This window comes from Manis pentadactyla, chromosome 7 (assembly GCF_030020395.1).
Source record: "Manis pentadactyla isolate mManPen7 chromosome 7, mManPen7.hap1, whole genome shotgun sequence".
NCBI classification, from domain to species: Eukaryota; Metazoa; Chordata; class Mammalia; order Pholidota; family Manidae; genus Manis; species Manis pentadactyla.
In genome coordinates this window covers 40,503,341-40,528,766 of record NC_080025.1, presented here as the reverse complement: position 1 = coordinate 40,528,766, position 25,426 = coordinate 40,503,341, and the positions used below count along the sequence as shown (strand labels likewise).

At 46.1% G+C, this 25,426-nt stretch overlaps 1 protein-coding gene across 4 annotated transcripts in view; it reads left to right on the top strand.

Moving 5' to 3' along the window:
- The first annotated feature begins 10,669 nt into the window (after nucleotides 1-10,669).
- The window catches only part of EGFR (epidermal growth factor receptor), a 209,687-nt gene continuing 194,930 nt past the window's right edge, over nucleotides 10,670-25,426 (top strand). For 2 of the 4 annotated variants that reach the window (XM_036910347.2, XM_057505313.1), the window contains exon 1: nucleotides 10,670-10,938. In XM_036910347.2, the coding sequence (XP_036766242.2) occupies nucleotides 10,851-10,938 (88 nt within the window). In that variant the 5' untranslated portion in view covers nucleotides 10,670-10,850. The remainder of the gene's footprint in view (nucleotides 10,939-25,426) is intronic. The other 2 variants (XM_036910343.2, XM_036910342.2) reach the window with 1 other exon arrangement.

The following is a 25,426-nucleotide window of genomic DNA, read 5'->3' as shown; positions in this document are numbered from 1 at the left end:
ATTGGCAGTGTTACATAAAATATTACAATTCCTTTACATAGTAAGCAGAAAAATTTTGTGCCCTTGATGTTGTAGAAAATGCTTCACTGCATATTCATGGGTCTATTTCTTGGGGGTCTCTGAATCCACTCAAAATCTCTGAGGGCCATTAAAGAGTTCCTTTACTGTTTCCTTCCTGGACATTAAGCAGTTTGTTCGTGATTCATTAACTGTTTTATTCTCTCCCTTCCAGACCATATGTTCTGTTCATTCACTTCATGGTATACCAAAAACAAAAGTAATAATTCCATTCCAAGTCTTAGTGTTCACTTTTTCTAATCTTTATTAGTTTAACTGGAAATGTGACAGGCCTATGATTTTCATTTCAGCTACAGCTAAACATTTTTCTAAGTGATTTTATTAGTATTTCTATGAGAATTAGAGTGGGCAATTTCATTAATATTTAGTCTCCCTATTACTTCCCAAGAAGTCTGAAAAAGCGCACCCCGTCCAAGGAAGACAAATTGATCTCTGATTTAATTTACTAATTAACCGACATTTTCAATGACGAAATGAAGTATAAGCAAGATTCCCTTTTCTAGTAAATTCCAGGTGACTCATGTTATTTATGAGTCAAATCTATTCGATTACAAAGTGACACCCACTAGGAACTCCTGTTCTGTTTTGTTCCATGCAATAGAGTCAGCCTTAGGAAACAGCGGGAAACAGTTATGTTACTGATGCCAGTTACTGTGACTCCGTTTAATCCAGCGTCTGGATCCTACCCAAAGAGAAACTGCAGGAAGTCTGAAACACTACTAAAAAGTATTGTTATGCTAAGCTTTTAGAGTCTGCTAAAATAAAACACTTTTAGACAATGTGTCACCAACTGCTTCCTGTTCCTAGCTCTAGGCACATCATACTTCACTATATGAAAGAGAGGTAAGTATGATCACAGTATTTGAATTCAAATTATAATAGCTTTCCAGTCAAATGTCAAAAAAACATCTGATTTACCTTAAAATCCTTAACTATTCCTTGACAATTATGGAGGAAATGTTTTGGCACCCTACCAAAATACAGCAGCTTTCAGGTGGTCATGGTACCATGGCAGAAGAGGAACTAGGAGCAATAAAATGTGCATTTGCCCTTCAACTCAGAAATTCTGCTCCCAGGTATTCACCAAAGCAAAGTCAAAACATATGATCATACAAAGATTTGTACATGCATATTCACAGCAATTTTATTGATACTGATAATAGCCAAGAATTGGGAACAACCCAATGTCCAACAACTGGCGAAGGAATAAACATAATGCAGCTCACCCATACAGCAGAGTACTGATCCAGCAAAACAAAGAACAACTGCTGAGAGACCAAACAATGTGGGTGAATCAACTCCAACAAGCAGAGCGGTAACAGCCACACACAGAACACTTCATACTGTATAGTTTCTTCTGAAATTCTAGAAAATACAAGCTAGTTTATAGTGACATAAAATAGATTGGTAATTGGATGGGGCAAGGGGTAAAGAAAGGGGTCTGCAAAGGAGCCTGAGAAGCCCTGTGAGGGTGATGAAGATTCCCCATGTCTCAGTTGTAGTGGTGATTTCCCAGGGCCTTCAATGTTAATACTCAGTGAATCATACACTTTCAACAGACTCAGTATATTATATGTAAACTATTCCTCGATCAAGGTGACAATATTTTTTTAATTGACAAAAGACTTAAAACAGATACTTCACAAATGGTCAGTGCACAAAAAAAGCTCAATACCACTAGACAACAGAGAAATACAATAACCATATAAAACCATTTAATGCATGCATTTTATGGCATGTAAATTATACCTTAACTTTTAAAGAGCAGATCTTAAAAAGAGAATAAAAATAAAATCTATTTTTAAATAAGAAACAAAACAGAAATCCTATTTGCAAATGTGTGAAATCAGTGCTATAGATTACATTTAGCATTGTTTGGAAATACTCTGTCTCCTTCAATAGGGAACTAGGTAAATGAATTATAGTACCTACATAATAGGAAACACTCTACTATAGCAAGAAAGAATGAGGAACTGTTAAATGTTATGGAATGAGCTCCATGATGTATAATATATATACATATGTGTATATTTTAGGTGTAGAAACAACACTGTGTGCATAGGGTGTGTCTGGAAGAACCTTCAGGAGCTGCTGAGCCTGTTGTATCCTTGGAGGAAAACCATGTGGCTGGGACAGAAGCCTCCACTCTACAGATTTCAAAACCTACTTAATTCAAAACATGTGAATGTGTTAAGTGCTCCAATTTTAAATTATGTGAGATTAATTAATTCAGTAAACACGAACAGCCCATATCCCTTCCCACCTAAGCATACTGAAAGCCAGTCCCTTGCCTCCCGGGACCACTGATCCCGCTGACCTCTCAGCTCATTCCCAGCTGTGCCTCAGTGAGCAGGGACCTGCCCAGCTCTGCCTGGAGCCCTGCTGTGGGTCCTTCTTCTCCCCCAGGCCACCCTCGGTGCCCCACAGAGTGGCGCCACCCCTCACTCTCCCTCCACAGGTGCCCTTCAGATCCTCACATGGTACAGGATGTCACCGACAGCTGCCTATGAAAATAGGGGAAAAAAGGAGACATATAAAAGGAAAGACTTTTTTTTTTCTGAATGTGAAGATTTGCTACTCTAAGGAGGTGGGGAGAATATTTTTTAAATGTCAGTATTTCCTAAATATTCCTATGACTAATAAAATTCCATCTAAAACCCCACTCCAATCAGACCCTTGGCCCACCACTCCAGTGACACTTTTTCTTGATAAGGACCTTGATGACATTCTGTGCCAGACTCCCCTGAATCTGCAGCTTTTGGTGTAGCTGATCAACTCTTCCTCCTTGGAGCCTGTTCTCCACCTGCCTCAGGATGGGAGCAGACCAGGCCTCCCTTCTCAGCCTCCTTCAGCTCCTCCTCACATCTCCTGGGTCTCTCACACGGGTGGGGGGCTTCAGGGCTCAGGACTCGGCCCGCTACTCCTTGCCACGTGTACCTGCTTCCAAACCCTATACAGTCTTATTCACTCCCAAGATTTTAAGTATGATCTGTATGCCCATGACCCCAATTTTTATCTTTTGCTGGGACCTATCTCCCAAAGCCCAAACTCATTTATGCAACACCCTACCCAGTATCTCCACTTGAAAGTCTAAAACTATCTTAAACACAGAGGGTCCAAGCCAGACTCTTGGACTTCCCCTTCCACACCTCTCTTCCCACCCCTCCATTCTCCCTCACAGTGAAGACACCACCCCTACTTGCCCTCCACAGCTCCAAGCCAGGCCTGCACCTAACCTGGATTATTGTAATAGTCTCTGGCCTGCCTTATTCTGTTCTGGACACTGCCACAGAGGGATCCAGGAAGACCTAATGCATCATGGGTGTCACTTCTCTGTTTAAAGCCTTCCAATTTTTTCCATTTATTTTCTAGTAAAAGCTGGAAACAGTATAATGCGTACAGAGGCCCCCTGCCCTCTGACTTCAGTCCCTGCCCCCTTCCCACTCCCCAACGCATTCCAGCCACACTGGATAGACAAGGCCTCTTCCCCCAGGTCCCTGCCGGACTCACTGCCTCTCCTCCATGTACTTCAAATGCCCCCTTCTCACTAAAGTCCCCATGCCATCTCCTTTAAGCTCCTTGATCTTTACACTCTTCCTTACTTCATTATTCTGCTCAGCACTTATCCCATAATATATATGATTACTGGTAGTCTTGTACCCGTTAGAAGGTGTGCTGGGCACTGTTCTAACCAGTCAGGGGCCGAACAGCAATCAATGAAGGCACACAGGAGTCTCTTGACCAAGTGCATGCATGCGGGCTTGATGGCTGCGCACTGTCCTACACAAAGAAGCAGGCTCACACTCACCCAGGGCTAGCTGAAGGCCAGCTGCGCTCTCCTTCCTCCTTAACCCCAAACAAGCTGTAGAAAGGACGGCAAAGGTCAGCTCTCCACAGCTCCGTGTCCCACAACTGGTGTGAGAGCAGACAAATCAGCAAGCTGTCTTGGCAGGTGACCAGAGGAGCACCCCAGATCCTGCTGGGGAGGCAGGACAGGGGTCTACATGGATATAGCACCTCAGAGAGACACAGCCCCTGCCGCTGGCCCTGGGATCCAGCAGTCTGCTCCTAGCAGACGCACGGCTCCCTGCCTTGGGATTGCGTGACACTTCCCAGCTGGAATTCTAGGCCCAGGCCTGCTGGGTGGAAGGGGGAGCTATAAGCGGCTGGAGCATGAAGGTGGTCTATTTTCCAGAAGGCAGGCTTTCTGTCTCCTCTATCTGAGGGCAGCCGTAGGCTCAAGGGAGGATACTGACCATAAGCCAGACTGGTCTGTAAAGCTGTCAGATGCCACTGAACTTATTTTAATCTTTATCCAGAACTTGGGGTCATCAGCCTCCCAGGGCAAGGTAAAGACGTCCCACCTCAGTCCAAACACAGCCCGCCCACCTACCCAAGGGCCCACAGCCTGGGAACCACCAGGACCTGGTGACAGGGAGCAGATGAGAGCATCTCTTCTTAGAAGCTTCAGCACAAGACTGTTCACCTCCTACAGATGTGGCCACTCTTCAAGGTGGTTTTAGCCTGCACCCAACAGCAGCCAGCTTGGCGGTCCGTGGAGCTGGGGTGACATGGTTCCCATGCAGCACTTCCCCGAGACCGCTGGACTATGCCCGAGGGGCCAGGTTTGTCCAGAACACTTTCTGAGAATGGGTTAAATTTGGGAGCCAGAAAGGACCCACCAAGGGCATTTACTCAGCACACCTGGGAGGCCTGTGCAGCCAGAGCAGGGCCCCGGCTGCTGCGGAGGGAGCGGGGCCTGGGCTCTGGTGAGGCCAGCGGGAATGAGAGGAAGGTGCCCCAGCTTAGACCAGAGAACCCAGCATGCTGGTGGGGGCACCTGAGTGCTTGGCTGAGGACCCATGCACCCTGGGACACTCCCTTAGAAGGAAGGCCAGGCCCCCGTGCTGGGGCTGGGAGCTCAATTCCCTGTTCCTTCCGCTGGTTACCAGGACCGACATGCCGGGGCCCATTCCATGCTGCCAGCGGCAAGAGAAATTGCCCCAGTCGGTTTCCCTGGAGACTGTCGGGACCTCCCTCTTCGGTGGCAGGTGCTGGGCAAAAGACACTGCAGGAAATCTAACTAACGATCTGAAAAAACAAACTTAAGAAACAGTGCAAATCTCAGAAAAGGAGATGGGGAGGCAACCCACGTTGCCCGCCTCGGGTGCCGGCCGCGTCCTGCTGAAATCAGGGAAAGCTCAGGCCCAGCCTGTCCGTTTCCAATCCCTTATTTAAAAGTGAAAGATTAAAGAAGAAACCGAAAAGTTTCCCGGGGGCGGGGGTGACGAGCAAAAGCAGTAAAAAAAGAAGTTACGAATCCTTATCTGCCACACAGGGCAGGGCCAGCTCCAGGCGGAGTCCCGGGCGTCTCTGCAAGGTCAAAACCGCGGAGATCCCAGCCCCGCCTGAGGGGGAGGCCCTCCAGCACTGGGCAGACTCCTGCACCCTCTGCGTTTGGCCTCGGGTCCCACCAGCATGAATAGAGCCGACATTCACCTTCACAGCTGCCTGAGGTCCCAGTATCAGCTTCGAATCAGAGACTTCTCCCCACCCCCACCCCACAGAAAGGGACGCGGGATTCAAAGCGACCTTTCAAGAAAGGCAATCGGGGAGCTATTGTGGAGAGGCGCTGCGCGCCCCTCCGGCCGCTCGGGGAGTGCCAGCTGATGGCACGCATCCTCAGCCCGTTAGCGTGTCCATCTGCGGTCGGAGTGAGCACGACTGCGGGTGCCAGCCCGCTTCTGGACATTCACTGCCCTTTTCTTTCTTGCAGCTGCTACAACAAATAGCAGTTCTTTTGAAGGCAAGTAACAACGCTGGTCCTCAAAGTTCGAAATTAGCAATCTCAGGAAAAATCACTGTTGCTAAATTGTGTCTTGGGGAGGTTGAGGGAGTCTTCTTTTAAAAAAAAATTTTAATGTCTACTATTATGTTTAGATTGTTCATATGACCATGAAGACTAACTGAAGGATGAATCTAATGGGCTGCACTCCATGACAGGGCTCAGAGCTGAGCCAGTGAGTTACTTCTTTATTGCTGTGTCTGCATATATAGAAGGCTTAGAAAATTGCCAGGGAAATGAAAGAAGTTGTATATGCAGCATAGCTCCATGCACACAGTCATGTCTATATCATTTCACGTCATAAGAAATCTGTACGACCAGCACTTAACGACAATTTATATAGGAAAAAAGGCAGGTTTTCGTTTGGACAGATTGAAAAAGATGCTCAAAGTCCCATTTAGTTAATGGCAATTTTTAGATCCCTCTTCATTTGGCCACCTGCCCTGAAAACACACACACACACACACACACACACACACACACACACACATATAACATATATATGGTTGTATGTATAACATACATATAACATTAACATGTATATATTATAGAAATCCATGTGAATGATTGTATATATATCAAACATAAATAAACAATATAATGTATTGGCAAAATATATAATTTGAATATTTAAATTTTATAACCTTGTTGTGTAAATTAAGGTATGTTAGGGTGTAACAGTAAGAGACACCCTGCAAACCCTGGTGGCCTGACAAGGGCTGTCTCCTTCTCACTCTTCTCCCCAGTGTGCACACGTGACCTGTGCATCCTGCTGGGGGCCGCAGACTTCAACGCTACAGCAAGAGTTCAGGCCCCATGAACTGGTGGGTCAGGCTTGGTGGTGACCTGGAAACTTAATTCTTCCTGAAGGGGGCATGAAAGCAGACCTAGCTGGCCAGCAACTCTTATTTTTCAAGAGTAACAAAATCCACCTTTTAAATATCAATCTCCTGATTTTCAAATGTTGACATTAACCCAGTTAAAGGAAATATTGAATAAGCCTCGCAAAGCCACATCTGTATCCTGAACTTGGCCTGTAGGCCTCCAGTTTCAACCACGAGGCTGTTTCTAGTGGAGACTACCCTGGAGACAAGTAGTGACACCTTGGTCAAAACTATTCAATCTCAGTTTTAAGCCTTTCACATGTGCAAAGCATTGTGCAGGGCCCAAAAACCTCTTTAGCACTGTACAGAGGCATTAACAAACATCCTGACAATGCCAGGAAATGCTGTCCTGCTTGCTAAGCATTACATAACCACAGCCCTAGAGATAATGAGGAATACTAAGAACACTAGCCACAAATTAATGCCTCAGCAGTTTTTTGTCAGCATATTATTCCTGAAAAAGAAGCTGCTTTTTCCATATTCTGCCAGAGACAGGTCTCAACCAAGAGTCAAATGCAAATAACCTGACTCAAAGGGAGAGAATAAACGGTGAGGAACCCGAGAAAGTCTGCCCCAGGAGTGCCCACGGGCCTGGCAGGGGTCCCTCCTGAGGTCACTGACCCTGCCTTTCAGGAATAGGCCATGTCTATTCATAGCATGAAATGCAAAAGTAGAAAAGGACAGGCAGTTGAAAAATAAGTCTCCCTCCAACCCGACCCCCAGCCACCTAGTTCTGCTCAGAGGCAACCCTGTTACCACATTCTTGTGCCTTCTTAAAACCTGTCTTCAGAAGAGCTGTTGAATGAATGTATATTGAAATGGAAACCTGTTCTAGAAATACAAGTTCTTATGGAATTTTAAGATGGGAAGGGACCTAGCTCACTTCTCAATTCACAGCTTCCTTGAGTGTTGCTCCTGCATACAAATCTTTCTAAGGATGGACAAACCCATTCCACTCGGAGGCAGCTCATTCTACTTTTAGATAGCCCTGGAGTTTCTGAATGGTAATTTTTTTAAATTCTGAAATCTGCCACTCTGGTGTTTTTCCTCATTAATCCTCGCTTTGAAACCTCAGAGGCCAGAGAAAACAGGTGGTCAAATGCCTCCTGCCCAAGATGGAGCTTAGAGTATTTGAAGCTCCCTCTATTCACTCTGCCAAAGAACCCATTTCCCCTCCCCTTCACAGGGCATGTGGTTCCAGGGGATTCACAGCATGTTCTGTCCAGAAAAGAAAAGATTAAACTCTTATTTAAAATAAGAGTAAAAAAAGAAAACCTCTTATTTAAAACTCTTAAGATGCCTCTTCCAAGAGGAAAAGTGCTCATGAGAGGAGGAAAAAGCTTTCCATTTGTAGCTGACAAAGAGAGTGAAAGCTGTGTTATGAAAGCTGATAGACCACATGAAGTTTAATATGGGAAATACCAGAGTACATCAGGATATACTTGCTAATATATAGTGTGCATGGAGATATTATCCAGGAATCTTTGTGTGAAGCAGAAATTTTAGCTGTAACTTCTCTAAAAAGTTTTCAAAATATTTTGAGATGGAATTTGGGGCCCTGAAGTCCCCATTTGAAGAGCTGCAGTGTGAGAGTGATGAAGAACACAGCCTGGATTAGGGCTCAAGGCTGCCTCACAGCTGGCAAGTGTGCTGCAGAACCTCGGGCAGGTTACTACTTGGCCCATTCCAACCAGTGTCACCTTGCTATGAAGGGCAAGCAGAAGCATGAACTAGCTCCTGGGAAGTCATATCAGCACACTGTTACTAGTCTGCAGCATGGAGTCCGGGCAGCTGCTGCTGGGCCCTGACAGAGCGTGTGCTCAGGATGCGGCCGCAGATATGACCAGGGATCACTCCGCAGAGACTGGGTGCCTGAGCACCCACTAGGCAGGACCCAGTCTGGACAAAGCTTCGTTCTCTCAAGAGAACATCATCTCTGCCAGCTTGCCTATATGGTTCTGAGCAAATAACACAGTGTTCAGTGTACCCCACATACCTTCCAGAGTACAAAATCATCCTGAATGTCACAAATTCAGAAGAGAAACTCAAACTTTACCCGGTGTTGCAGTAGGATGTTGAGCCTACCCATTCTTCTGAGACCAGTCCAGCACTACCTGGCTGTCTGAAGTGTCACACGGCCCCTTGGAGTAATTGTTTTCACCAAGCTTTGCTTCCTGAGATGCCATCAGATCGTATTGTTCGTATATGGAGTCTGCCGCTGTTGTTCCTGTGCACCATGAAGAGGTGGTGGGAGAAAACTTGTCTCTTTACACATTGTCTTCTTTTGGGAAACTCACAGAAGGAATTCCTATGTACTCTCAAAAATTAGTTGCAGCTTCAATTAATGGTGTTTTAATATAGGACAATATGCCTGTGCCCATCAAATCTGACAAGAGCTAAACTCACAGCCTCGCTGAGTAAATGCACAGGGCTTGCAGTGTGCAGGTCGCCTGTAAGGCTCCCTCTCAGCTTCATTGTATGTCCTTTGCCCATTCTGGGTCCTCCTGTTGTGCTTCCAGTCTAACCCTACCTAATTCATGTTACTTCTGTGGTTGTGTTTCTTTACAAATAGCTTTAAGTCCATATTCAGACTGTGTGGAGGGAACCAAACACAGAGCCCTGGAACCCTCACTGCCTTCTTCATCCAGCAGCTGGGTGACTTCAGGGCGCAGTGGTCATGCTGCTTTGTTAAAACAAAGGAGCAAACACAAATGTGTCTAAATTCAGAGGAAAAGGTGCATGTTCTGTGGGCGGTGAGGAGCCCAGGCCTTGCACTTGCTGGAAGGAAGGAAAGATGCTAAGTTCCTCTCTTCCACAGGAACAGTCCCGGCCTTCACTCCACTTCCTTCGGGACTGATTTCTGCTTCAACAGGAGGGATACCAGACTGGACCCCGGCCTTGACACTGGATACCGGAGAACAGGAAAGGATCTGGGTGTAGAAAGGGCCTCATAGGTGAGAAAGCAATGGGATTAGGGTGGACTTTGCTGAAGGAGTTCAGCTGGAGTTTCTGGAGTGGAGAAAGCTAATTTCTTGTGGTCAAATGCTTGGTGAGTTTCCTTGGCGGTCCCCCTCTTGTCTCCAGGGACCTAAGACTGTCTCAGGGCAGTGGAGCACTACCTTCTCCAGAAGCATCTCCACTAGCGTTTGCCTGGAGCCTTCACTCTAAGTGCTTGACTTGCGAAGTGATTTACTGCACGAATCTGCTTTTCGAAAGCACCCGTTTGGTTCCTGATATGAACTTATGTGGGCTCCCTCGGTACTCCCACGGTTGGGTGCCCACATTTCAGACGATTTTGAGGGTGCCTAACGGGATCCGAAAGACCCTGGGGCTTGAGAGCCCAGCTCAGACGCCCCGCACTCCTGCCTTGCGGACGCGGCGCGGAATGACTGGCGGCCGGGCCGGCCCGCGACTGGCACCGGGAGCCCGTGGTGTCGCCAAGCAGCTGGGGCGACCACAGGGTGGTTTCCCGTCCGCGCCACCACCCAGCCTCGGGCCTACGACTCAGCCAGTTTGCCCGGGGCTGGTGCGTTTGCTCCGCGTGTTGGAAGGAGGACAACGGGAAATGGGACCTTCGCCCAACTTCGGCCCGACAGAGAAGGCATCACCGCGACGGCACTGCCAGCCGCCAGGGCCGGGTCCTGAGGAGCAGCGCAGGGCAGTCCCACTAGGAAATGCGTTCCCACGGCCCGGCGCCGCCCCCACGCGCTACCCGCGCGTTCGGGCCGCGGGGCCGCCGCCGCAGCCTAGGCGCCGCCCGCCGCCCGCCCTCTGCTCCTCCTCTGCTCCTCGTGATCCCTCCTCCTCCGGGTCCCTCCTCCGGGTCCTTCCTCCTCCCGTCACGGCCTCGCCGCGCCCCCGCCCCGCGAGCTAGACGTCTGGGCAGCCCCGGCGCAGCGCGGCCGCAGCCTCCGCCCCCCGCACGGTGAGCACGCCCGCCGCCCGGGCCACCGCCTCCCCGCTCGACAACCGGCTACCTTCGCCCCCGCTCGCCGCCGCCGCCCCGACCGAGCGCGGAGAGCCGTGCGGCGCCTTGGGCAGCGATGCGCCCCTGCGGGACGGCGGGAGCCGCGCTCCTGGCGCTGCTGGCCGCGCACTTCCAGGCGAGTCCGGCGCTGGAGGAAAAGAAAGGTAAGGGCGAGCCCCGCCGGCGCCCCGCGCTCCGCCCTGCTTTCCTGTTCCCCGAGGATCGGCCGCGCTTCTGGCCGGGACTGTGGGAGGAACCGGACCTTCGCTGCTGGGCCCGGCGAGCCCGCGGCGGCCGAGGCGGGGAGACTCCGGGCGCAGGCAGTGGGCTGCGGGCTGAGTGTGGGGGTCACCGCCGGGCAACTTCTTTCCTCACTTAACTGGCATCCCGCGCAAGGCCGGCGTCCGAGGGGAAAACTTGGTGCCCGGCCGGCGCGGGGCGGCCGCGGACCCCCTGTGCCCGGCGCTCCGACATGTGCGCCCTGCTGGTCCGCGCGAGGGGTCGGAGGGGGCCGGGAGTGCGCGCCCGAGGGCTTAGGGAGGCAGAAGGAGGACCCGCGGGAATCCGTCCACCCTTCTCGGGCCTCCGAACGGACCCCCGTTTCCTCTCTACAGCGGGTGGGTCTCGCCTGTCAGCCGGCTGGCGGGACGCGCTCACAGGTCCCTGCAAGCTCTGTACCGGGTGTGGAGCGGCAGCCTTGAGCTGGGAGGCTGGGAGAACTTGTTTCTGACTCTTGACTACCTGTGGCTACCGGGAAGGGAGGAATTCGTTTCCTCCTAGGCAAAAAAGAGGGGCGGGCGCGGGCCGCCTGCCGGGCGCAGACCCCGCGGTCACGCTGAGCGCGCCCCTCCGGCCAGCCCGCGGCCCCCTGCCGGCCCCGCGCCCCTTGGGCTCGTGGGGTCTCGGTAAACGATCGCTTCCCGGGAGCTGTCGAGATTTCCCCCACCCGCGGCCCTTTGGTGGCGTTTCTAGACTTTGCGGTGGAGCAAGACGGAGCGGTGGGACCGGCCCCGTGAGCGCGGCTGGGTCCTGGTGCCCAGTTCCCTCGAGGCGGAACGCATCCTGCCACGTGCCCACGGTTTTTCAAAATAGAGCTCGCGGCAAACTTTCTTCTTCCACATCCCGAGATCGTTTGAGATGTTTCTTTTAGCGTTTTGAAGAATTTGACCTGTGGCCAACCAAAATATTAAATTTAATTGAAGGATAAAAAAAAAAACAGGTTGATGTCCGTGGTGACAAATGTCCAGAGCCGGCGTGAGCGAGGCTGGCTTCGTGACTACCGCCTGTGATCCCGCTTGACATGAGAAACACGCCTCAGAACGTTTAGTCGTACAGTTTCAACAGCAAGCGTCCGGGTCCCAAGTCAGGTCTCTGCTTGCTGCTGACGCCGCTGGCGCCGGGAGCTGCGGTTGGTGCCGAGTGTGTGTCCGCTGGCGGAGCGGTAGGCATAGAGCGGTGGCTCCCAGACTTTGTTGCACATTAGAATCACTTGGGGGTTTTTAAAGAAACGAAACAACAACAACAACAAATAAAGCAAAAACAAAAACGAGTGTGGCTCCCACCCCCAAACATTTTGATTTCGTGGTCTGGGGTAAGACATGGGCATGGGGGCTTTTAAAAGCTCCTCCTGTGATTCTTTTGGGCAGTCAGATTTGGGAACCACCAGCAGAGAATCAAGATTGGTAAAGTACTTTTACCCGCCACTGCAAGGAACTCTTGTGAACGTCTGGAGTTTTCACAACCTGGCAAAACGTAGGAATGAGGGAGGAGGTGGAAGGGTGATTTCAATAATAAAGGACGAGTCTTTTCACTGACCGAGGCTGTGGCGAGCTTTTCCTGTTGACTCTGAAGGGCCCTCCCTCCTCCAGCAGAGTCCAGGAGCCTGTGGTTCTGCTCCTCAATCAGCGGACAGTAGGGTCCTCCTAGGCAGGTGGCATCTCTCCTTTTCTGCTGCAGGGTACCCCTCGCCTTATTTTAAATTAAACTCTTGGAGTGCCTCCAAAGCATCACTTTTCTCACTCCGGAAATGTTCCCAGCTCTGCTGCTACCCTTTGAACACTACTATTCATGCTTGGAGATTTGTTTCTAAAGAAATATAAATACCACTTAATTTGTCTGTTCGTCCCATATTCACTTAGAGTGCTCCTGAATAGAATAGAGCAGGTGAGCAAATGTCATCCTGTTAGAGTAACATTAAAAGACCAAATCCTAAAGGGCAGATTATTACAAATACAAAACGAGTTGTTTTACAAAAAGTGTTAAAGACCCTTATCAATCAAATTCAGTTAGTTTTGCTCAAGAAAATTTACTCATTTTAGATTTGTTTGGTTCTAAAATATATCTTCTGTTCTTATTTTACTCTGTACTGTCAAAACACTCTTAAATGTCCTTTTCATACTTATGAGGTAGATACTTTTCATCATATGTGGGGAAACTGAGGTACAGAGAAGTAAAGTGACTTTCCCACAGCAAATAAGAAGCAGAAACAGGATTCAAACTCAGGCCTTCTTGCCTTAGAGACCCCCCTCAACTACCTAACACCTTATGCAAATTCTGGTTTTAGGAGAGTCAAGTCTGGTGGGTGTGAGCATCTGTCATCAGATGCTGGGAGGGGAGGAAAAGGACCAGGGAACTGTTCAGGGTCTAGACTCCTGCTGAGGTTACTCAGTAGTCGCTCTAGCTGCCTTTTGCGGAGGCCACTCAGTCAACCAATCAACAATGAGCTTAGATAAGGCTTAAGGGATGTTGAGCAAGCCCCTCGCTCTTGCAAAATGGAAGAGTAACGAACGGGGTTGCTCTAGCAGAGAGCCTGGGTAGTATTCCTAGGAGGGCAGGAATCCTCAAAGCACCTGGCCTGGCCTGGCCTGTGAAAACACTCTCAGCTGGGTAGGTCTGTGCTGTATTGAAGAGGAGCAAATGCAGGCATTTTGAATTGTATCCAAAGTGAAGAACCACTACCCTCTTTTCTCTAAATGGAGTTCAGGTCTGAGGAGGCCCAGTTCCATCCTGGCCTCGAAGCCAGGAGGCTGCCTTGTCGCTCCAGCTCGGCAAAGGCAGCCATGACACTGACCAGCTCCAGGTTTCTGAGACTTTCTTTCTGCATTCAGTGAATATTTCCTGAGCGCATAGAATGTGTCAGACATCATGAGTCGGAAGAGGCAGAGGCCACCTTAGTGGTTTCTATTACCACTTCCAGAATATAATTCTTCAAGCCACTAATTAAGCACAGACAGTCCCCGACTTATGACAGTTCTATTTACAAGCTTTTGACTCTGCAATGGTAAAGAAGGAAAGATAGCATTCAGCAGAAACCATACTTCCAATTTTGCATTTGAATCTTTTCTTGGGCTAGCGATATGTGCTCTGATCCTCTCTTGAGACTGGGCAGGGCAGCAAGCACAGCTCCCAGTCCACCACGCAATCGTGAGGGTAGGCAGCTGATAAACTGGCACTCATCCTGTGCTCACACAACCATTCTGCTTTCCACCTTCAGTACAGTATTCAGGACATGACATGAGATATTCAGTGCTTCATTAAAAAGTAGGCTTTGTGTTAGATGGCCAACTGTAGGCTACCGTAAGTGTACTGAGCACCTTGAAGGTAGGCTGGGTGAGGCTATGGTATTTAGTAGGTTAGGTGAATTACATGCATTTTCTACTTATGATATTTTCAGTTTCTGATGGATTTATTGTGATGTAACCCCATTATAAGTTGAGGAAGATCTGTATTAGTAAATTGCTTTTCAAATCTGAAAAGGAGACCAGTGATCTGTGTGTCTCATATATCCACATGTATGTAGCTCTGTCTAGCAGTAACTGGCTGATAGCTCCAACAAGTTTTTGACCATTATTTCTGGCTTTATATATTTAGTTTCATAGTCCATAATTTTTCAAAAGCTTATTCTGAAATTATAAGAAGCTGATTGCCAAAATCCATTGTGTTGCATAATTAGACTTGGTCTGTGTGGCACCATTAACATGTTTTGAAATGTTTTTAGAGGTAGTGTCAGTAAAGATGAAGGATTCTGCCCTGTTTCTAAAGAAAACCCACCTTGTTTTTCCTTTGATCCAAGCTCCAGGACCAGCAGTTAGTGTCTGAAACTTTTTTGACAGGAGTTACAAGCCAACTCTAATATTCAATGGATGATTACGGATGCTTAAGGGAAGGTGGCCCCACACTGGTTCCCCAGATCCTGAAACTGGGCTAGGATCAGAATGTTAGGGACCCTCAGATTGTGAAGGACCCACCTTGGAAATCATCTGGCCCTCACTAGGTGGCCTGCTGTGAAAGTTGTATGTTTGTGTGTATGTTTTAATTTGGACTTAGTAAGTACAGTGGAAATGGGCTTATCTAAAGTTACTAATACAGGTATGTTTGGAAGAAATTTCAAATTGTAGAATATGGTCCATCCATGCACTATTCCTGTGTAAATACAGTTTCAACTAGATTCTGTTCCTTGGGTCTGTACTGAACTAATTCCATTTCATTTTCTTCTGTCACTTATAGACATCTGAAATTATGAAGAAACATTTTTGGTCTGAGTTAATTATTCCTGGCTTATTCTTGAACCATCAACACATATGGAATAGAATATATATCTTACTGTGTTCTTATCATTCCCATTTGATATCATAGCTTCTGCCCATACCTTCTTTTTCATTTTCCTCCTAAAAGGTTGTCTTTTCTAAGAAAATTCCAACAGTTGGTTCTTTGCACAGCACCTAAGGATAGTCTGCAATCCAGCTTGTTTGACACAAGCAGGTTAGTTTGAATTTGGGCAAGTAGCCAGGTTTTGAGACATGTCAAATAACTGGTTTGTTGAAATTGTCACTTTTCAGAGTCTTAGGTACTGCCTTCTTCCTCCACATTTAGATAGAAACACTCAGTTCAGTTGTCCAGAAAGTTCCCTGGGCCAGCTGGGAGTGGGGGGTAGTGAGCAGTGGTGGCTTGTTTACTTAGCCTTGTTAGAAGCTAAGTGTTGCATTTGACATTTTAGTCTCTGAAGGCCCCGAAGTATAGTATTATATGCCTGACCCTGTTCAAGAAGCAAATGAATTACGTATGCTTAAAATAAATTTTACCTAGCAAATTTCAGCAGCTCACTTTGGAAAGTAGTCAGTCAAAGCTAGCATGGGGGCAGGAGGGATGAATTTCCCCTTTTGGCTCCAAGTGATACCCCATTCATGTGGGTTCCAGGTGAAGACCCAGAGTCCAAGTATCTCTCCTGAGTATGTCTGGACCTTCTCACTAGCAAGAGCCTTCAATCACAAGTCAGGGGCTGGTGTTGATGTGGGTGCCTGGGTACATTGTACATACACCCACACCTGCACCCTGTTCTAGGGGGAGCCCACAGGGCCCTGATGTAATATAAATAATTACATAAGTTAACCACTGTTGTTTGTCCTTCTAGTATAAGGATTAGTATTGCTACCTATTGCAACTTTTATTTGCTCTTTTTTCCCTTATGTTTGAGTCATAGTGAGCGATTTGTACTGTTTGACCCACATTTTGAGATGTAGGAATGAATCGGACTTGGTACTTGCCCCTAAGTGTCTGGAATTCAGTTGGGGGAGAGAAACCACTGGATAATAAGTATGAAACAGAGTTGAGGAGCAAGGATAGAATTCTGGAGGATAAAGACCTCTCCTGGGCTAGTCTTTGCTCCTATTTCCATCTGGAAGGGATTGCACGTTTGACCTTCAGAGAGCCATGGGTACTGTCCAGGGAACGGCATTCCAGGAGGAGTGCAGTAGCAGCCCAGTTCTGAAGAGCCCTGGTCATCCGGTGCAATGGGATGGGAGAGAGCCGGGCAGACTGTGGAGGAGTTGGAAGCTAGGAACTGGCGTGATGTGATTGGTGTTCTAGAAAGAGGGCTCAGCAGGACTGTGGGAATGGATTGGGGCGACTGTGGACGCGGTCAGGGGCAACTAGTAGGCAAGGAGACATGACGCAGCAGGAGAGTGAGGATGCAGAGCAGGTGAGCCGGCTGACCTGGAGGCAGAGCCGGCAGAGAGGTGTGTGTCATGAATGTAAGAACCAGAACCCCAGTGACACACAGAGCTCTGACTTGGAATCCTGCATGAAAACGGAATCCATTTACAGGCACTGTGAAGGCTCTGTGAGGAGTAGGTCCAACTGGGGGAGTTTGAAGTGCTCAGAAAGGTCCAGGAGGCAGAAAATACACAGGCCTGGAGCTCAAGAAAGCGGTTTGACCTGGAATGGTCATTTTTTGAGATACTTCAATTGTAGGTGTTGTCTCTGGCCACAGAGCACCCCTGCCCCAGCCTGTCTCATGCTCACAGTCTCCAGCCATGTTGGACCAGGCTGGGTTCATGGATTACCAGCTTCTCTCTGCACTAGGCTGCTGTGGTTAGCAGCCTGGTTAGTTGCAGTTCTCAGCAACCGATAAATAATATATTGTGTATATAAATATCTTGGGGATCATATTTGTATATTGCTGCAGGTCCTCACATAAGAATCTTCTGTTTCTTATTTAAGATGACATCAGTTTATGTGGTTTGTACATTAGCGAATGAACCAAAAGAACTAGGAAGCTACTTTTTCCTTTTTGTAAAGCAGTAGTTTTTGAAACTTGAACATACCTTAGAAACCTGAGAGGCTTTTGAAAAAGAGGGTGCTTTGCAGCGCCCCAGACCAGTTGAATCAAAATTTCTCAGGGATGGAGCACAAGCAAACACATTTTTAAAAACTGCTTGGGGAAGTCTGAAGAGTGGAGTAAATGGTGGTCTAGCTTGTGGAGAAGAAATATTGTCTTTGTTCTTTAGCTCCTGTTTGCTCCGCATGTGTATTCTCAAGATCCAGGAAGAATTCATTTCATTAGTAAATCACTCTCAAACTTGCAATGTTTTCATGAATTAATCCATGAAAAGTCTACTGTACTGGCTCTCAGAGTGTCACAAGGCAGCGATGGTAGCACCTTGAGGTAAATACAAATGAACATTTTTGGGGCCCGTCTCCCCAACCAAGCCTCTGAGTAAGACTCTATGGGGATGAGGCCCACAGTCTGTGAGTACAAGCCCTCTAAGCAGATTCTGACTCACACCACTGTTTGAGAAGTACCGCTACACTACACACAGGCCCCATGGAGCTTCTGGATATACCAGAGGACTAGGGTAACTATGCTGGTCCTCAAAAGACTAACATTTGGAAGGGCTGAGCGGGGAGAGACACACGAGAAGCAGACTGCAATGCAACATCTTACAATACATGCGATTTGGGATTTCAGTGGGAGCCCAGAAAAGGGGCAAATTCCAGCTCTGTGATGGAGGCAGTTTCTCAAAAACAGGACACTTAGCTGGACCTTAAGCAGTAAGATTTTTGCCCGGTTCCAGGCAAAGGGAAAAGAATGAGGACATAATTGTTCTGCAAGCCCACTGTTACTGGTCATTATATAAATGTAAATGTCTTGTTAGAGAAGATGCTAAGGTTTCAGAACTTCCTGCTTTATTTTTCTACATGCTCATGAGAAAACTTAGTGTCTGAATTAAAGTGCCTGAGAGGTAACACATTTCACATTTAAAAATTAAAATGGTTGTTTTTTTTTTTTTTTAAATAACAACTGGATGTGAGGAATTAAACAGGAATCTGAACTATAGTTGGTTGTGTTAGCGTTCTCCCCAGTAGCATGATTTGTCCCTAAACTTTGTTATAAGAAAAATGACTACTTCACATTCTTTACTTAACTCCTATGACAGAGAAAGGAAAGAGAAGTCTGCATCATTCTAGACACAATAAATGCATATTGAACCACACAGAACTCAAAATGTCCCTGAAGTCATTTGAGTTACTGACACTTCTAAATTAGATCACATCTATTTCCTGATTCACTATTGAAAATTACAGATTTACCTGTTTATTTGCAGAGATTCTTTGGAAACAGGCTGATTTGTCAACAGAGAATAAAATGTGGCTATTGGTGCTCCTGAGGGTACTAATGCCTTTATAAAAAGGTTCTAGACCACTGTTTACTTAGCAGATGTTTTAAGAGCATTTCTGAAGGATTTTACTTTAAAAGCAGAAGTGTGGAACCTGAGGGTTTTCCTTCTGTGGACATACAGGCCTCTACAGAGTGGGTGAGCTCATGATAGCCTTATACATGATCTCATTCCACCCATTTGCTAAAGTTCTTTTCTTCTACTCCATGTTTTGGAGAAAATTGATGCATTACATACACTCTTCCCAAAATGACAAACTGACATTTTTATGTGAAAAACTGTTCATGTTTTAGTTTCTTTGCCCATACTCATAAATTCATCACTAGTTTAGAGTCTGGATTAAAACAAGTCATTTATTGAATCTGAGCAGGTCTTTTTAAGGACAGGCAAGTATGACCAGAACATTTCTTATTATTATAAATGGGATTTCAGAAAGTTTTCAGAAAGAACATTTTTTAGTGTCAAAAATTTGTTTTTGTTTGTTTCCCAGCAAATATTGAACACCTGAAAACTATAGAGAGATTTCATCACCATATGGCTTCTCTGAATTTACACAAAACCTCCTAGTTTGTTCTTATACTTCATAAACCATCATAGATAGTTAAAATTGGGCTGAGCAAGGTAAATTAGACAAAGTGTTTTAAGGTTCTAGTATTTTCAAGATCCTTTTTTTAGTAAAGTATATTTTAATATAGAATTAGAAAGTTAAAAGTTATCATCTTAAAAAAAAAAACTCTAAACCCCCAATTTCATCTACTTTTGATTAAGTACAAATGGCAGAAAAACAAAAGGTGATTGTTGAAGAATTATTATGTCTCCTGTTGCTTTTTAAGGCATTGATTTTAAGAGGCTTTTAAAGTTGATGAATTTCAACGGTTTTTCTTGGCTTTGGTTTGCTACAAAGTTAATAGAGAATTAGAACTACCCTTTTAGTTACTTCTTGATTTCTTTATCTCTTCTGCGGTTTCCTGATACTTTTAAAGACTTCATACTGGTGCATACTGGTGAGTGAGAGTAAGTATTGCCTTCATCTACCCTTCCTCCTCCTCTTCCCCTTCCCACCTCTCTCTCTTTTTTTGCAAGCTGTTATGATAAGCCTTCATAGAGAAACAGAATTTTGACAAATAATGGCCATTGAAGAACTTTGACACGTTGACTGCAAAAATATAGTTTTTAAAGTTAGAAAGTGTCAAAGACTTCAGTGGTTATGATTACTTTTAACACAAATACACATAAGCATGTATCATTTCTGGAGAAGTGGTGTGGCTCAAAGAGTTTTTCTTGGGACGTAGCTTAATGTATTTCTCTCCTGCAGTCTGTTGTTAGTTATAATGAAAGAGAAACAGGTTAGAATCTACCTTCTAGTTTCAACCTCCATAAAATAACTAATCTAGGTGGTTCCAAGGGTCCTTCCATCTGGAAACATCTATGAAATTAAAAACAAATCTAAATGCATACAAGATATTTATTTAAACATGTCAGTAATAAGTGTGTTGGCCCTATAATTTAGATGCTATTATGACATATGTGTCATGGTAATAAAACCTTGCATTTATTTCAGTACTTTACAGTTAACACAATGCCATAACGTCCATCTTTCTGAGTCTCCCAACAGTCCCACAGGTTGGGCATAATTATCCACATTTGAAGATGAAAGATCTGCAGTTTGCCACGATCACTGGGCTTTTCGACATGTAGGTGCCAGGAACTTTTCTTGCTGTACAGCAGAAACTGTTTTCCAACACTGGGGTGACATGTCTCAAAAATTCTCCTTATTCCTCCTTGGAGACACCACTGGTTTTAGCTGTTGATACCTTCTGACTACTTTTAGTTGTAGTTGTGAATTGAAAGATTAACATCAAGTAGTCCTCAAACTTTCTGTTATATTACTTGTACTTAAGGCTTCTCACAGTTTTTGCATATTCCTTAGTTTTATTCCTTTTCCACTTTTCTCTTGTTCTGAAGTATTTTTTTTTTTTAGAGTTGTCTCTTATGTATGTGCTATAGTTGCCCATTTCACTAAATATAGGGCAATGAATTTATGAGCCTCAAAAACATATACTTTTAGAAATTAGAAGTATGACTTTTTAAAGTTGTATCATAAACTTCTGCAAACTTGGCAGGCCTATAAACACTTAGAGAAAAAAACGAGGGGAGAAAGCAACTTGGCGTAGCAGTTGGGTCAGTACAAGTGCTGATGGTGAAGTGGGGTAACTCACAGATCTGTAGAGAGTCATTTCTGTGATTTAAATGAAGCATTAGGATGTGTAAACAACTCTTGCGAAATGAGACATATCAGTGGGGTATTCCAGGATTGTTCATTTCCTACCTCAGACCCTTCTAGGAAGCCATTCTTGCTAGGACTTTATTTGGAAGCATTGACTTTACAGAAATCAAAATTATTCACTTTGAGGAGCTTTGGCAGTTGAATGAAGGAAATGTGGAATGTGGCAGTTTGAAGATACCACTGATGGTGATATACCCTTTCCAAAAGACATTTCAAAATACAGTGTTCATTTTCCTCCATTGAAAGAAAGAACTTTATTGTTATTGTTTATTCCTAACATAGCAGAAAGTTTTCAGTACTTCAGAAGAAATTCCCCAAAAGCATGTTTATATTTCATGATTATAAGGTGAGATAAGAGAAAGTCTCATATGTAAGCTCAGTAATTGATCTTCAGTAGCCATCGGCGTTCTGCAGATTCAGAGAATAGCAGTAAGAGGGCACATTAATTTCTTTGAGCCTGAGATGATGCAGCTCTTGTTGGATAAGTAAACTCTTCCAGTGAACGGCCAGCCAGTGTATTGATTTCATTGTGGCTTCAGTGATTTGGCCTTGAAGTCTTGCAAAAGTTACTTGGGCAAAGGTTGTGCCATTTCACCTTCAGTCAACAAAAGTCTGCTCAGCCAGGGCAGAACAGAAAGTAGAGCAATTTGATGAACTAGAACAATGTAAGAGTCAGACAAGTTGCTCTTTTTTTCACTTCACTTTTGGGCTCTGTAGACTTTCTTGTTTAAGTTCAAAGTTAGTGATGTGCCTGGTTTGGGGGAGAGCCATTGAATGAGAGAAGCCCCATATGGCTGGAAGATGTGGGTATTTATCTGAATTTATCTTACCTTGCGACAGAGTATTGTTCTTAAAGTCTTGGCTAGAGAAGCTAGGCTTTTGGGTTGTTGGGCAATGGCCACTAAATATTCATACTATTACCCAGTAGGAAAAACACAGCTTTAAACTGTAGCCAGGGAAATAAGCAGTCTGAACCACATAGCCAATGAAAACGGGGTCTCCAAGGGAGAATTGACATTCTTTCTTCTCTTGCATGTTTTGGGTTTTTTTCCCTGTCCTCCTTGGACTTCATTTGGGAAGACATGGGACTTTTATTCTCCTGTAGGCTTGCATCCTCTCCTCTAGGTGGTAAGGAAGAGGTGGAGCCAGGCGGTAGCCACAGGCGAAGTTCAGCGGTGGTGAGCACAGGAATGCTGGACGACATTTGTAGTCTAGCAGAAGTTTTACAGGCTGGGTGACTTCTGAGCACTGTTTACAAGGTTAGTGTTTAGTTGAGAGTCACTAGGTATCACAGAGTGTAGTCATAACAGTAGTCTTGACCTCATGATCCTCACATGTCCTGTTCACAAGCACTGCCAAGCCAAAAAAGGCCTAGGCTGAACTTGAGAGTGGTTTTAAAAGTAACAGATAATAATTAATTAATACTCAGTGATTTTTGAAATGAGCCATCAAGCATGCCAACTCAGTTGCATCATCTCAGAGTTGGAGAGACAGTGATGAAACTATTAATCCATGTCTACTGAAGCAGCTCAGCAGAGCAGGGCCGGGGTCCCCACACCAGCCAGGGAAGATGTGCATCTGCAGGTGGATTTCCCTTCAAGGAGGGTTTGGTTCAGGGAACTTTAATTCTCTTCACCTGCACACGTTTCTTTTGAGTCTTCAGATGGGCAGTGAGCAGAACCTTGGTGTGACCCGAGTCAGTTCTTGCCCTCTGGGGAGAATGTGCATCATAGTGTGAGTGACCAGAATGCGTTTACAGCTGGCACATGCTGACTCAAGCTGCGTGGCTACTTGCTGTCCTGCTGTCTGAATGGTAGCATTTCTGTCCACCCTTCTGGCCGTGCTGAGCTCTGTTGTCAGAATTTTACAACAGGTGCTTCTGGTCACTAATCAACTGCTAGTTGGAGTAGAATTGATTCTCCTGAAGAATCTCTGCCCACTGGTGTTTTTTCTGGCTATAAAGTGGAATGTACATGTCATTTATTGAAAATGGGGAAAATGTTCAGGTGTTTCTTGACTCAAAGAGGGAAAGAGGACACTTCCTCATCCAGGAATCATCTGTGTTTATGGGGTGAAGTGAAGATGACTCACCAAGCTAGAGGTCAAAAGCCAATTGTTCAGGCCAATTTTTCTGGGAATAACTCTACTCTCAGAGGCCATAGCAGGTAGATGTTTGCTGGTTCTAAGTGTGTCCATAATCATCATGTCTCTGGATAGGCTTCTAAATTGAACATTAGTATAAAGGCTAAATAATGAATAGACCAGTGATTCTAGGATGAGTCATCACTATCATTGGATGGATGACTGTTACACTGGAAAAGGCACTACTAACCTTATTGCTAGCATTTATTTGACATTAAAATTTTTACAGGTAGGAAGAATAAAACATGTAGATGGGACTAAAACAAATCTACAAAAGAGTGAATGCACCCTACTGTCCCTAGACCTGCCAGGTGGTGCTCCCACAGCTGCCCCTGCTCCATGTGCACGTGCTGGTGTGGGGAAGCGCCTGGGGCCCCATCTGTGGCCCCAGGCTCCAGCCAGGCGGTGGGTGGTGTTGGCCAAGTGGAGTGACCGTTGTGCATCCTGGTTTCCTATCTCTAAAATGAAGATAATGACAGTAGTCACCTCATGGGCTGGAGAGAGGACAGAGCATGGGACTTGCTCCCGGAGCGCATTCCAGAAGCGCTGATATTATCACTGATGACATGCACTGTGACCTCTAACCCTCACCACCACCCTTCTGATCCCTGTCATAGATGAGGAACCTGGGGTTTATCAAGGTCACATCACCAGCTGCCTAGGAAAGCAGTGGCCCCTGCCTAAGACACCTGTGCCCTTAGCGGCTGCCCACTTCTTCCCCAGACGTTCACCCTGTGCTTGGAGTCCTCGAGAGGCCATAGGACTCAGGCAGGGGTAGGCTCAGCCCCCCTTGCCCCATCACAGGACTCCCAGAGTACAACCAGCTGACCCCCTCTTTCTGTCCTGGGGAAACCTTCCTTTCCCTAAAGACCCTTGTTCTTTCCTGCATAGCTCTGGGACAGTCCTCTAAAATTTCTTTGTTTCATTGTCCAACCTGATGAGTCACTCCTTTGCTGTTTTCACATTAAGACTTTTGTTGTGGCTACTGGGAAGGCCCCATTTCTCCTGTGTTTTCTCCTCATCCCTTTATCCCTTCCATCACTGAAGCGCACATGGCAGCGATGGCCGCCCACATTTCCCCAGGCCAGCCTGCAGGCCTTCCTGGTCCCTTGCACACCTGGACTGCCCCGCAAGGAGGGAGACGGACACTCTGCTTGGAGCCTTGACCCTTTCAGCAATACTGAGCTTCCTACAGAGAGGAAAGAATGGATCTGTGTTTCCCTTCTCATTATTATTTTGTCTGAAACTCATCGAGCTGTTTGAAGTGGTGCTTGTGTGGGCTTGTGGTGGGCTGGGGGCCGCTGCACACCTCTGCAGCCCTGCCTCAGCCCTTCTCGCCCAGTTTTTAAGGAGCAGGCCCGCAGGTATGTGTGGGCGCGAGACGATGCACCACCATTGCCCTCTAGTTCGCAAGGTAACAGACTAGTCGTGGACCAGCATGTGCTGGAAACTTGCTGTTTCCTACCAGCAACATATGAAAGTTATTTTTAAAGTTGTTTTAAATCTGTGAGTAAAAATAAACTGTTTTTGCTGCAAGGCACACCAAAAATGGAAAAGCTAATGGTTCGAAGATGATCATTTATCTCACAAGGCACTGCTTTAAACAGCGGGAGGATCTGTGAGATACTGGATTCACAAACTGGCTGAGGGGTCTAGCCTCTGTGCCAGTGTTTGCCCCGCGTGAGCCTTTTGGAGCCAAACTGCGCAGCTGGAGGGACGTGATGTGCGGGAGCCATCCTTTTGGAAACCTGGGAGATGCACAGGGAAGCAACTCTCACTTCTGGCAAGTGAGGCTTTGGGAGGCAAACATTTATTTTCCTTGAACATTAACTTTATGGTTAGCATTTTATTAAATGTTTAAAAGGAGAAAAACACGTGGTTAGGAAGGAAAGATTAAGTCAGTTAACTGTATAGCATGTCCTCAGGTAATGTTGTTAAGCATTAAGTTCTTCACCTTCAAAGCACATTTGAAGTGGGTGTGTTGGAACACAGTATTTTGATCTTACTTCTTCTCAATCTTGTTTTTTCTTACTTAATAGAGAAGATGACTTTGAGTGTTGCAGTTCTTGAAAAATCATACTAAAAACAAAACACTGACCATGTTATATGAATAATATTTTGCTGCAATAGCAAAGCCTTTCATGGCTAACTCTTTCTTTTTAAAGAATTACAGATTCACAGGAAGTCACAGAATAGGCACAGGAGGTCCTGTGCACCTGCTCCCTCAGCACTCCCAACAAGGAAACATCTTAGGAGCAAAATTTTAAA